This window comes from Brachyhypopomus gauderio, chromosome 7, assembly GCF_052324685.1.
Source record: "Brachyhypopomus gauderio isolate BG-103 chromosome 7, BGAUD_0.2, whole genome shotgun sequence".
NCBI lineage: Eukaryota > Metazoa > Chordata > Actinopteri > Gymnotiformes > Hypopomidae > Brachyhypopomus > Brachyhypopomus gauderio.
In genome coordinates, this window is record NC_135217.1 from 14,140,923 (window position 1) to 14,154,130 (window position 13,208).

At 41.9% G+C, this 13,208-nt stretch overlaps 2 protein-coding genes across 2 annotated transcripts in view; both read right to left on the minus strand.

Moving 5' to 3' along the window:
• Positions 1-79: 79 nt before the first annotated feature.
• LOC143518988 (adapter molecule crk-like) lies at positions 80-8,596 on the minus strand. The gene is made up of 3 exons (XM_077011956.1): positions 7,901-8,596; positions 5,518-6,098; positions 80-3,541 (listed from the first exon to the last, which is right to left on the minus strand). Exons 1-3 carry the CDS (start codon positions 8,118-8,120, stop codon positions 3,407-3,409), a joined length of 936 nt encoding a protein of 311 aa, XP_076868071.1. The 5' UTR covers positions 8,121-8,596; the 3' UTR covers positions 80-3,406.
• Positions 8,597-8,886: 290 nt separating this feature from the next.
• LOC143518987 (leucine-rich repeat-containing protein 75A-like) overlaps positions 8,887-13,208 on the minus strand; it is a 14,668-nt gene continuing 10,346 nt past the window's right edge. Inside the window, exon 4 of the mRNA XM_077011955.1 lies at positions 8,887-13,208. This exon is cut by the window's right edge and continues 421 nt beyond it. Coding sequence (XP_076868070.1) covers positions 13,059-13,208 — 150 coding nt within the window. The 3' untranslated portion in view covers positions 8,887-13,058.

Here is a 13,208-nt window from a genome sequence, read left to right on the forward strand (position 1 = left end):
TTTACAAGCTCGAAATCAATTGCGTTACTCCGCACAAAAAAAGTACATTTGGGTTCTAACAAAATACACGCACGCTTAATGGCTTTGCGATTATGTTTTTATTTACTATGTATATTAACCACATTACATGCCTCATAAAATGTCATTTTAAACGTAAAATAGCTATAATACAATGGCACGTTAAAAACAAATATAATTTTATTCGCCTTCTCCAGTCATCCTGCAAGACAATGAAAATAGCAGGACATATTTTGGTATAGTGTATGAAACGGGGTGATTTCTAAAAGTCAGTTGTTAAGGAGCAACCAAGCAGGAGGTAAGGTGCATATCACTTAATTCAGTCTTAAGCAATTTACAACATTGAGTGTCACAAATAACCCATCAGCAGACCTCCTGAATGAAATGCTTATCATAATAAAAGATCAGAATTTCACCCAATTCTCAGATTTGTAAAAGGTAATGACTAAGATAAAGGAGAAAACAAACAAAAAACATTCAAAGTTACATATGGGACAACCACACAAGGACACATTGCTTAACCGAGTACAACATCCGAGGTGCATCTCTGTAACTGAACGCACGGCTAAGTTAGCACAATAAAAGTCTAGTTACTGTACAACCCCAGGAAAGCAAAATGTGCAACAAGCATACAAGTCGGGGTCATGTGTGTAGTGGTTGCATGCCAGAATGTGTTGTTGGAACTTACTGGAAGCACATGGACACATTTTACTTTGCCAACAAGCACAAAAAATGAGTACGTGTTTTTAAAAAGGCCAAGAAATACAGCTACACGTAGTGTGCATGCTTCCCAAAGACTAAAAAATAAAATAAAAAATAAACATGTTAACACAGTGGCCTAGTCAGTGAACACAGGTTTATAGGGTTAATGCACAGGTTTCTCTCTATTGGTCCCTCATACGAGTCCTTTACTCCTTTCAACAGTTTTTGTGTCTTTTCATTGCACTGCACACATACAGAAATGAGACAGATGGACAGAAAAAGATAACAGTATCTCAGGTGACAGTGGTTCTTGCACAAAGTCAAAAGAAAATGCAACAAACAGAATTAACAGAATTGTTTGCATAAGTCCAATCATGTGGAAAGCACAGTTATGGTCTAACTTTAGAAGGTGACTTCAATGTTTAAAAATACTGCATAAAATAAATCATTTTATGGTAAAAAAGTTGACAATGGTTTAAAACAGAAATTCATTACATATATGGCTCAGTCACATCATCTGATAGGCATTAGTAAATTATACCCTGCATTTGCAATTCTTACAAGATGTTTTGTGGCACGTTAACCTTGTCAATGTATAGTGTTCTAGACAGAACCAAAACACAATACAAAAAACAATGGAATATACACAATCACAATACAGATAGTTGAAGGAAGTGTTAAAGGAACTTGCAGTTTTGCAGTTGTTCATATGAACAAACAACTAAACACGAGTCAGCTTAGTAAATCAATGTAATTTTCCCCCTGCAATTAGAGGACACATTATGCATCATTAATGTGGACTTTCAATAGCTTCTTTGAAGCTTTCAGTATGAACTTTTTGGACCATTCAAGATGCTGTAGGTATGACATTTCTCATCAGAAAACAAAACGATGACGGTCTATATGGATTAACAACAATCAGGAACATAGTGAAGACACTTGTAGCCTGTAGGTCAGGCAACATTGTTGAGGCATGTTTTTCCATTAGCATTTCAGAGCAAGACCAAATACTGGATGGAGCAGGAGCTTTCGTCAGAAATGTTCTTAACGGAATGTGCAATGAGCTTTGTTCTTATATGTGAGCAGTCACAGAATCTCACAATTGTTTCAGTTTTGCTACTTTCTAAAAGCTGGACTAAACACTTAATAAAGGGCCAATAAGCATGTCCCTCAGCACTCCTCAAATCCTGATAGGCTCTGCTAATCATGCACATGAGTTACAGGGTAACTGCTGCCACATGTAGTGGGTCAGAATGCTTTCATCTTCGGCAAGTAATACATAATGCCATCTGCTAACCCTTAGCTACAGCATTGGCAGACAGAGAGAGACAAGTGACAGGAGGCTGGCCACACCCCACAGGCCCCACCTGTCTGTGTCCGTCTGTCCTTCCTCTAGACCAATGGAACATGTATTAGCATGCACCCATGTACAGGACACTAATGAGAGGGGAAATATGTTACAACACTTAAGGGTCTCACATACCTTCCAAAACACATCAATAATGCTGGCAATGAGACAAGCTGACTTAAAATACTAACTTAAAATACTTATTTGCTTCCAGGAAGGACTGGGGCTGAAATGTTTAATTCAGTGCTGTGTGTTTAAGCAGCATGTTTGAACTTAAGGTACTGGGGCACATCTATAGATTTTGGGGACACAGAGGCTAAAATAATTTCTGGTAAGCACAACGTTTTTTTTTTGTTTCTTTCTTTGATTTTAACACAGAAAAATAAAGAAGACGGGAGTGTGGAAGACATGTGCAGTGTGGTCTGTCCACTGGACTGGAGGCCAATGTAGAGCGAGAGTGAATACAGGAACGAGGGTGACAGAGAGGGAGGGAAAAGGTTTCCTTTGACTTTTAGTCAGAATAAAAGGTTATCTGATTCTCCTGTCATGCACCTCTCAGAGTGAAAACAGATCTTGGAACACAGTTCCAACTTCTCAGGAATTACACATTTTTTTCCCCTTCAAATACACATTCCTATTCTCAAACAATGTTCCAGAGTGAATCCACTGGAAATGCATACAGATACCAGCAGTGTCATCAGGTATTACATATCAGGAAAAAGATGTTCGTTGCAGAAAAAAAAAGAGACAAAAACATCCCATACAAAAGGAGAATGACTGGTAGTGTTGGTCAGACCAAACAGGTACATCAGCGTACCCTTCAAGAGGAGGCCAGCCTGTTATAGCCCCAGCCCATGAGAGAAAGACAGATGGCAGGTCTGGCCTGGAGTCTCAAGAGTAGAGAGAGAAAGGTAGCGCCGCCTCTCCTTTTCAGGCTTTCAGCAGTCAAAGGGCATGTCAACCATCTTTGTTCATTACGTCCTACTGCGCTGGTGTTTGGACAAGCTGGTCACGGCTTGTCCATACGCATGCGCATGTCGCAGTACTCGGCCAGGCATTAGGCAGGTGTATGAGGAGCTGCACTACTGTTCTACGGGTGTGCGTGCAGAAGTGAAGCTGGCGATACCTGCGTGGCTTTGGGTAGAGGGGAGGAGTCGGTGGGAGGGGCGTGGCTTTGGGTAGGGGAGGAGTCGGTGGGAGGGGCATGGCTTTGGGTAGGGGAGGAGTCGGTGGGACGGGCGTGGCTTTGGGTAGGGGGAGGAGTCGGTGGGACGGGCAGGAGGAGCCGAGCGGTGGACAGGGCGAGCTGCGCTGTGTGCTCGCGCATGCGTGGCGGTCTCAGCTCTCGTCCTCAGGCTGCTGCGGGTCCAGCAGACGGACGTGTGTGAAGGGGAAGTGGCCCTTCTTGCCCTTGCACTCTCCCTCCCACTGGCCGTTCACGTTGATCTTGGTCACGGTCACCATGTCACCCACCTGCACACACAAACCCTGGTTAGGAGCGTGGGACTTGCACTGTCAGTTAATGGGGACCATATGCACTAGGAACGGTCACGGCTGCAATAGAATTACTGAAAAACGAGCCATGCTGAATATGGAGGAACATGGTTTGCCATATCACGGTGCATGTGTTCACTGAAAATACAGTGACAAAAGTGAAGATTAGATGTTTCCACTATGTCATAAGAAGGCAAGTGTCACATTCACTTTAAATATCTACATACCCAGGAGAAAGCAACAGTTTCAGATAATTTCACATGCCATGCATAAGAATAGCCTTTGGATTTAACAAAAGCACATTAGGATTGAAGAAATTTTGTGCTTAAAAAGAAGCTTGTCTGCCAATGGCATGAAAACAACAGGGAAAACCAGCTAATGTAAGAACTCACAGTTCAGTGTGTTTCATATCTTGCCTATGTCCATTAATAAGCCAATGTGTGTATTAGGGGTGTAACTGTACTCAGACGTCACTGTTCAGTACACATCTCAGTTCAGTGGGGGGTTGGGCATAAGGCCCAATATTCTTTCATTTAGTTTAGTTTGAAGACAGCTACAGCTTCTTCCATCTAGTGTCATCTGAGGTAGTTACTAAAAACCTGTAGTGTATTAAAGTAGTGAAAATGATTTTTTTTAGAGCTAAAGGCAGTAAGTCACTATCAGTTACAAAACTGAAAATCATCTCTTATCTTATTAAAGTACAACATGAATAGAATGATAAAGATAATGTAATTTGCTCCCCTTAGGCTATAGTTCACCATGGCAAGCTTAAGCCCAACCTGATGAAACAAATGTCAACTGCTTCTGTAATGTGTTTAGTCAGCATGACATCTAGATGCTACTCTGCAGACAGGTATTGTGTATTGGGTAACAAACCTACATCCGCTGAGACTGAGGTACCCCGTCTGGGCAAATACCCCATTCTATATCAGCAAGACGGCCTTGGCAAAAGAACCATGTTATAAATCTTGACATGTGTAACATGATTTAAATCAGAGCATCTGCACATCATGCCAATATTTTATCACATCTGGTGATGCTGTTGAATGCATGTTACCATGTTCATGTTAATACCCCCCACCCCCTCCACACACAACACTTGCTGTCAAAGTTCACACAGCAGATTTGAAAAAAGCAGCAGGGGCTTCTGGTTCCAATGAACTTAGGTACAGCTTAGCATAGCATGTTGCTAACAGCTTACAGCTGAAGGTTTCAATAGGAACTCTCTCTTGGGAAATTTAATTCTGCATTCTGATCAGTCTTTGTACACAGGCTACCACGTATTCTCCACATACCATTACATCCCTAAAATACACTCATCACTAAATTCTAGTGCAACACTCTATACTTCACTCATTTTGTTGAATTCATCAAACTGCAGCAGTTCAGTATTGCAGAACACCATTCAATGTCGACAGGAATGTGAAATTTACTGAAAATGCTTAACAGCCAAACATCTCAGGCCAACGTGTGCCATCTGTTCTGTCCAATCAAGGTGAGAGCACCATATAACCAAGAACATGGGGGGCATCTAAGCATAGACATCGCTGCGATGTTGGTCCCATCACACAAAGCTGACTCAAGACATCTTATTCCACCTCTGGTGAATTAAAGAACCACAGTATGTCCCAAGTTGAAAAGATTTAACCTGTTTTCAATTCACCCATATCACAATATTCTTTTAATGAGAATACATGTTTATTAAACTCAAATTTTGAATGGAAAAGGGCTTGTGTGAGTGAGGGAGGGAGAGAGGAGCATTTGAGATTGACATTTCACTGTTTGTTCAGAACTGTGTATGTGAGTCATGCATGTCAAAGCAGGCCCTGTTGGCCCCCTTCTTCCTGTGATGAGGCAACAAACAGCAGCTGTGTGAAATAAAGCTGAGAGAAGCATATAGAATAAGTGAGGCCTGGTACAACAGAGCACTGCTGACCGAGGTGGCCCGTCCATACCTCCAGAGCCAGAGCAGTCTTATCGTAGGCATTGGGCACCCTCTTCTGGATGGCCCTAGCAAACACTGGCCCGTTCTGTAGGTTGGGCAGGGGGGTGTTGACCACAGGCTGGGCATAATCCAGCTTTATGGGGACTGGAGAGCCTGCGCCATCCATCGGCCCGAGTGCAGGGGCACATAGGCCGGCCTGGCCTGCCGCTGACCCTCCTACAGAGGTAGGCGAGGCGGGTCGGTACCTCTCCACATAGGGCACGGGGATCATCCCCGCACGGCCCTCTGTGTTCTGGGCGTTCCACCACTGCTCTTCCGGCTTCTCCAGCACCCGCAGAATGTCGCCCTTACGGAACGGGAGGTCTTCCTCGTCATTGCCAGGAAAGTCGAAAAGGGCGCGCACATACTCAGCCTCCTCCGGCCTGTGGGGGGTGCCTGCAGGTGCAGTGCTGATGAAGCTGGTGTTCTTGGCTCTGCTGATGGGCTCGATGAGTGTAGTGGTGTCCAGGTAGTGGATCTTGTAGAACTCGAGGAGACCAGGGAGCGTGTCAAACTCCTGGTCCCCGATCCGGAACCGCGAAGGGGTCACACCTGGAGTAGAAAGATTTAGATTGGGTACTGCAGTTCACAATTTTAAATCTCACAGATGAAGACAGACTTCAAACAGGTCTTAAATTACATGTTTAAATGCAAAGTTAGGCACACATCAAGGGAAAAATCAAAGGGAAAATATATTAAACCCATATGTACATCGTGTCACCTATATGAATTGAACACCTTATGATACACTGTAAGCTTAACAATAAATACAAATAGATCTGTCTATTCACATGCATCTTTGAATCTATGACTCAAAAACTAAAGTGCAAAAATCTAATTAGCTACTATTCACAAGGAACACACCAGTTCAAGACAGCAGACCATGCCAGGTAGATGCTTTGAAAATCATGCGTTGGACCTCAGTGAAAAGGTTAATCATATCTAAAAGTAAAAATGTGTAACATGCTGACCAAACATAACTCAGACCTTTCAGTTAATTCATCATGTAAGAGACTGCACTGTGTGCATATGAGAGGACAGAGACAAGGTACAGGATCATACACATTCCATAAACACCACACTAAAGAGTCACACTGACTATGCGTCACACATCCCATTCATTCCTAGCTCGAGCCTCAGTGTCAACCACCTTGCACTTCCCCCTGGAAATTCCACATCTCCACCCCACTGTGGAGAAACATGATTCGTTCAGTACACGTGGGCAAGTAGTAAAAATTGTTAAGATTTCCTTCAATCTGCTTTGCATGTATAGAGACGTAGAAGGCGATTTTTAAGGCCACAAATTTGATCTGAAGTTAATCTTAACGTCTCTAGAGCTAGCCGCTGGTTCTATTACAAAGACAAAACTCTGGTAATGCCATACAGTTTTGCAATTTGGAGTTGGGCCAGGAGAGTGATCCATTAAAACGACTAAGGCAAGCTACGTCCGCAACCCTTATAATAGCCACGTCGGGTCGAGGGGGAGTGGATGTTACGCAGAGTGATAAAAACCATGGCCTAACCTTAAGCAACCATTGTAACATGTCAGAATTTGTTTACAACTCTCATAGTAACAAATACAATACAGGCAGACCAATAAAATTGCTGAAACAGAGCACACCAAGAACACAAATGTAATGACTTCAGATTACACTGCACAATTAGGTTATTGGCTGATAACAAAAGGTTAGCGGTTAGCTAGGTAGCCAAATTAGATCCAGAGCAGGGCAAACTGGAGACATCTGACAGCTAGTGATAAATTAGACACAAGCTGTAAACTAAAAGCAAAGTGGTTCATTTAAACCTACTTTGTGAACTTAAGTAAAAGTAATTTAACAATATTTACCAAAGGAAAACATTATATACACAAAGGAATGCATAAAATAAAAGTCTGACAAGCGCTAACTAGCCAGGCTACCTTAACTAGCTAAAATGCTAAGATAGTTAGCTAGCTATCGGAATTATTGTGCAAGTTAGTTTTGTTATCCAACATAGTTAATTACATAGCATTCCAATTAGGTTAGCTAGCTATACATTGAAATGTATTAAATTTATGAAACAGGGAGAGAAGCGCCACCGAATGTATTTAAAATAAATACATCGTAAAGCTAAGCACAAATGTAGCACAACCCAACAAGCTACAAGCATCAAGTTATATCTGCTTGTAACTACTAGCAACTCGTGTGGTAGCTAGCCCGCAAAATTAACCAGCTAGGTTGACTGGCTCAGCTAGCTAACGCTGTTATATAGCTTTATGTCCCCGTCCCCCCCCACCAAGATAAAACGAGTACAATGTTTTTCATTTGTATACTGAAAATGCTGAAAATAAAGATAGTAACAAGAACCACAACTACCTGATCCAGACTGCCGGTTGTTGCTAATGCTGTTGATTATATAATGCGAGACTTTAGAGTTTTCAGAGACAGAGAGCACGTAGTCCCCCTTGCTGGTAGTCGAGTCTCTAACCAAGAACACACCGTGTCTCTGTCCCTGCAACAGAGATACAGCATCTTTTCTGCTAATCTTGCCCCAGTACCAGCTAGCACGGTCCTCAGCGTCAAAATTGCCAGCCATGACTGTATTATTCCACACCGAGGCTATTGGGCCTTTCGTCGCCTCTCACAGTCCGTGAGCAGGACTCAACTCATACAAAAACTTTGGCTCCCAGTGAAACACGCTCGGAGAAAGAAAACTGCATAGGCGCCAATTCGGGCTTTATGTTATAATCCAGTCGGTCCAATCTCTCCAAAAAAAGTTGTGCCCCCAAAACAGCAATAACTTAACTGTAAACGCATTCGTTCCAGATAAGTAATTTCTTTGTTATATCTAACCTGTTCCTACTAATATCTACCTAACTCAAAAACTGAAATGGCGGACGTTGATAGAATAAGCCTTTTTCACGCAAGGAGGAGGGGTCAAGTTCCGGGCGAGGTGATGTGTAAACCTATTTCCGGTTAGCAGCACCGCTACGAGAATGGATGCGTTTTATTACTCTGCATCTTTGGCTGACCTTCCGCGCTTTAGGCAGGACGATGTTGCCAGAACCGTCGAGGAGCTATCGAGGACCAAACGAGCGAAACTCGATAAAGGATACAAGTTTTTTTTCGAGCAGTTTATTTTTGATTATGAAGGTAAATGGATCCAGTTCTGTAGTTTAGTTTAGCCAAGTTAACTAGCTAGCATGCCTAGCTAGCGTCTTAGCTCCGTGCTCACTCAACATTCTATCATTTATGCCTTCATCAAACTGTTTATCTTATTTTTAAATAAAGCATGTGTTTTATTGTACTATTATAAGTGCCTGCATTATTGTGTCTTATGATTTTGTGTGTTCAGTGTCCAATGTTGTAGATAAGGAGATCCATGTAAGGGCTCGGTGCTACCGGTCCTTAAAAAAAGGCACCACACAAGCTAGAGGTCAAAGCTCACAGTTTTTTTATTTGTTTCAAGCATTTTCAAGCACTTTAATCTAAATTCCAGCACTTTTCAAACCTGAAACAAAGCAACATTAAAATTGGTCAGGTAATTGTTTCTTCCCCTGTTGTTGAGGGGTGTTTCTTTATACTACCACATATCGTTTCGGACAAGCGGTTCGAGCAGGGTCGCGCGAGGTGTGCGGACGCGCGCGCGCTACGGTCACTCGCGAAAGTATAAACCTAGCTCAACACAACGAATCTGACCAAACACCTGAAGGCACGCATATTTGTACAAAACATTCCAAGAGGTTGGTGATTATTCCCATTTCTAGTATTATAGCATACAAAATTGTGTCCGATTATGGTATCCTAGCATAGTGTGTGTGTGCTCTAGACCCAAAGCCCAGACAGACTTGTACTTAGGATGTGCACGGAAAGCCTCTAGGCGGGATTTCACTCTGCTGTACACAGACTGCCTCGCTGGCCGAGTCCAGCTGAAACGACGCGGTATAGCACCTTTCTTCAGCCACGTTTTGCCCTTTGCCGTAACGTAGATGTCTTGCGACTCAAAATGTGCGCTACACACGTGCGTGCTGTTCCTAATAACCTGGAAATTCGGCCCCTCACTCCTTCTAATGGCCATCAACCACTTCTTTCTGAGTTCCTCGTCAGCTGGGAACGAGTGGAAACTCAAATAAGGCTGTTTTTGTTTGGAATTAGAGCCCAGCGGTACGCTGCAAAAACACTTGCTAGTCACTTGCGCCATGGCAGAAGTACGAACGCTCCAAACGGAAATGATTTTACACAGAACTGTCTAGACCGGAAACGTCGACCCCGGAAGCGAGAGAAAGGCCTATTATTGACCTCATCAACCGGATGTGGCGTAATATGAAAATAAGAACGTGGTCGTATGGACACTACCATACAAAGAAGGTCAATTATCCATATAACAATTTATAGGACAGATCTGTCTACGAGTAATATAACATAACAATGTATACCATATCATCAACATCTACGATTATCGAGTTGAAGTATCGATTTTATAACATCAGTATAATCCAACGGAAATGTTATTGCTGTATGTAGTTCTTAAAATTACTCAGAAGAGGGCAGTCTTAGCACATAAACTGCATTATTCACGACTTCCTCTATACAGAGAATACATCTTCAGCTAGTCATTTTTCTTTTATGTAAGTTCTTTTTTTGTTTCTGATAATCTAATAGAGTCACGTTTGATTCGAACCATATCCCTTTAATGATAACAAAATCTGCCACAGTGTACCTAATGCAATTAAAGTTTACCTGTCTTTACGGGTTTGCAGTTCATCCTGCTGAGAAATAATTTAGCGTAGGCTATTTGTGTGGATATGTTATCCTTGTTTCTAGGGAATATTGCATCAGTGTATAAAAATCAATTTATTTCCATAATTTCACCTGAAAGCAGTTGCGGTCAAGAAAATGTGTTTATACCCTTTCCATAAGGACTAATACAAGCTGATTAAGTTGAACAGAATAATGATTTTTTTTTCTCCCAAACAAACAGTGGTTCAGCAACTCATTAGCGAGTCTGGCTGGGGATTTAGAGATTGATGGAGAGAGCCGTAGCGTGTCAGACAGCCATCACTAACTACACGGATTTTCTGTCGTGGCTAACAGACCGGAAAGCGTGCACCCGCCGCACCTTCTTTGGTGTCTGTCACTAAAGCCTAGCTCGGATGATGAAGATGATTCTGCACCGCTCGCACGCGCACATACACAGACGTTCCTATGACTAAATGACGCAGGCATACACCCAACCCCTGGACAGTAATTTCGCAACTGACATCCGTTCTCGGAGCTGTCTCCTTTCATTGTAAAAGTAATTAAAAATCACACAACAGAAAAATTAATGTTTTTATCAAGAGGATATTTTTTGCATCTGCTTTTACTTTAATAGCTAGAAACTACACAATTACTGTGACTCACCCTATCGAGAGTATGCAATATCAGTTGAGATTGCAACTTCATGAAGCAATTTAGTCAGCTCCAAGAACCTTATTGCCTGCACTACAGCACAAATTAATTAACAGACACATGCATTTTGATCATCCGGTTCAGTGCTAATGTTTATGAGTGTTCTGCTTTTCTTCTAAAGTCAACGATATTTCTAAAACAATCTCTCCACACTGCATGCTCGATACACAACCAGGCAAAGTAAAAAAATCTACTTTGTTTCATGTTTTTATACACACACGTACATACTGGTGTATACTTATATAACAAACATAAACATTAATTAGCTTTGATTAGCAGCCTTAAATCCATTTACACCCGGTGCAGGTGTTGTGCCGAATTCAGCGCCCCTGCTGCGAGATGCATCCCCTTCTCAGGTAGACCAAAGTAGCCAGGATTAAGAGGGGATGTATTTCTTGGCAGGTCGTAGGCCTATTCCATAAAAGTCATCCCCTGGTAACTAATTCTGTTGATGCGAGTAGCAGTTTGTTTCGCCATGAAATGGACACGACTCCTATCTACATACAGCATAGATAAAAAAAACTTAAATAAAATACGCTCATTGTTGAATGAAACAAGATCCTATGCTCATTCCTCAGTATAAAGCCAAAATTAATGGGGAGTAGTCTACCTCTGTTTTCGAATGAAAGTTGTACCGTAACATATAGTTTTACCCTGTAAATCGGCGATTTCTATTGCTGTTATCTGAAATATGCGATCGATGTCTCATTCTTTTGATCGACATAGAACTAAAGTAAATGGGGGATCTGCTTTCGATTGAAAGACTACCGCTCGCGCTCCCGTGAAGTGGATGCATATCGCGGCGGAGGTGCTGAATTCGGCCCAACACATGTTACGTTGCGAGCAACACGCTCCTGTAGGTCGATGTATATTTCTGTCTAGAAACCAGCAGTGTCTGTCTAGAAACCATACAAAATTAGGTATTCTTGCTATATCAAATTCAAGGAGGACAAATTCCTATTGGGGTGTAAATCACAACTGGCAATATTGGCAACTTCAAACTATTTAACCTCATTATGGAACATAAGATACCATGCCTATGCTATATTTTAAATTTATATTTGTATTATATATTACAGTAACACAGACCTACAAAACTAGTTTTTAGAGTGCACTATTCTTAATGTTGTACTATTCATCAGTTAAACTGACAAAACTCAGAAGCTGTTATATTAAACCATGCAGGAGAAAAAGATTCACTGTTATCAATCTGTTAATAAGTGTTTTATGTGGAAATATAGTTTTCATTATGTACATGTACATAAATACTGTATGTATACACGCGGTTTACTTCAGTAAATCGGGTCCAATGTGAAATATCAACTGTCCAGCAGTAGCTGCGACATGCTCATTGTTCCAGGGAAAAGGCAGGTAATATTCATTCATTAATAATCCATTCATTTTAAATTGACAAAATACTAAATACTGAGTTGGCAACACCAAGGACCTCTCTTCATATTATTGGCTTTAATTTGAAGTGCTACTGGTATTATCTGACATACATGACCTTCATAGGACCTGGATATGTTTTTACAGTTACTATTTAGTAACTCTGTTTCCAGTAGAATTCAATACCAAATTAAGAGCTGCTGGATAAATGAATGAATAATTTATGAATGAATAATTTATAAACGCTTCATATCACTTAATTGTTGCACATCCCAATAGGATTAACAAGACATAATAAAAATGCAGAACAAGCGTTTGACAGCTGCCACTGGCCAACTGTTGGTACTGAAGCAACAGAAACATTTGGACAGCAATCCTTCGATTTATTAAGCATTTCATGAGTCTTCCCCGCTCTGCTGAATTATTTCTAGCTGAAACGGTTTGACAAACAGTGTTACAGACTGGGTGTGATTTAGCTAAAGAGGGGGCCTCCTAGGAACTGAAGATTTTACTGCAGATCAGAACTGCCTATATCCCTGTTTGTTACAGTTATTTCCCTACCCTCCAGATTCAGATCAGTCACCATCAAACAGGAACATAAAAAAAAAGACACATGGCAAAAATGACAAGAGGAGCCCTGAACACCACTGTACATCCCACTGAAATTGCGCAGTTTCCATTTATGTCGACATCCTCATCCCTTCTCATCAGACCCTGAGGTCCAGGTGGACCTCTCTTCTTCCCCAGCCTCATCCAGCCCCGGGCTACCACACGCCCCACACCCAGTCCAGCCCCCGGGTGGGCTCCCCCACCCAGAGGGCCTCTTGTCAGGCTCCCCGGTAGT

Bases quoted from the DNA above. Each gene is read 5' to 3' on its own strand.
- LOC143518988 (XM_077011956.1), bottom strand. From the start codon at position 8,120: ATGGCTGGCAATTTTGACGCTGAGGACCGTGCTAGCTGGTACTGGGGC. The intron at 6,099-7,900 runs GTAGTTGTGGTT...TTTCTACTCCAG, and splicing joins CAACCGGCAGTCTGGATCAG to GTGTGACCCCTTCGCGGTTC. The intron at 3,542-5,517 runs GTATGGACGGGC...TTGTGTGTGCAG, and splicing joins AGACTGCTCTGGCTCTGGAG to GTGGGTGACATGGTGACCGT.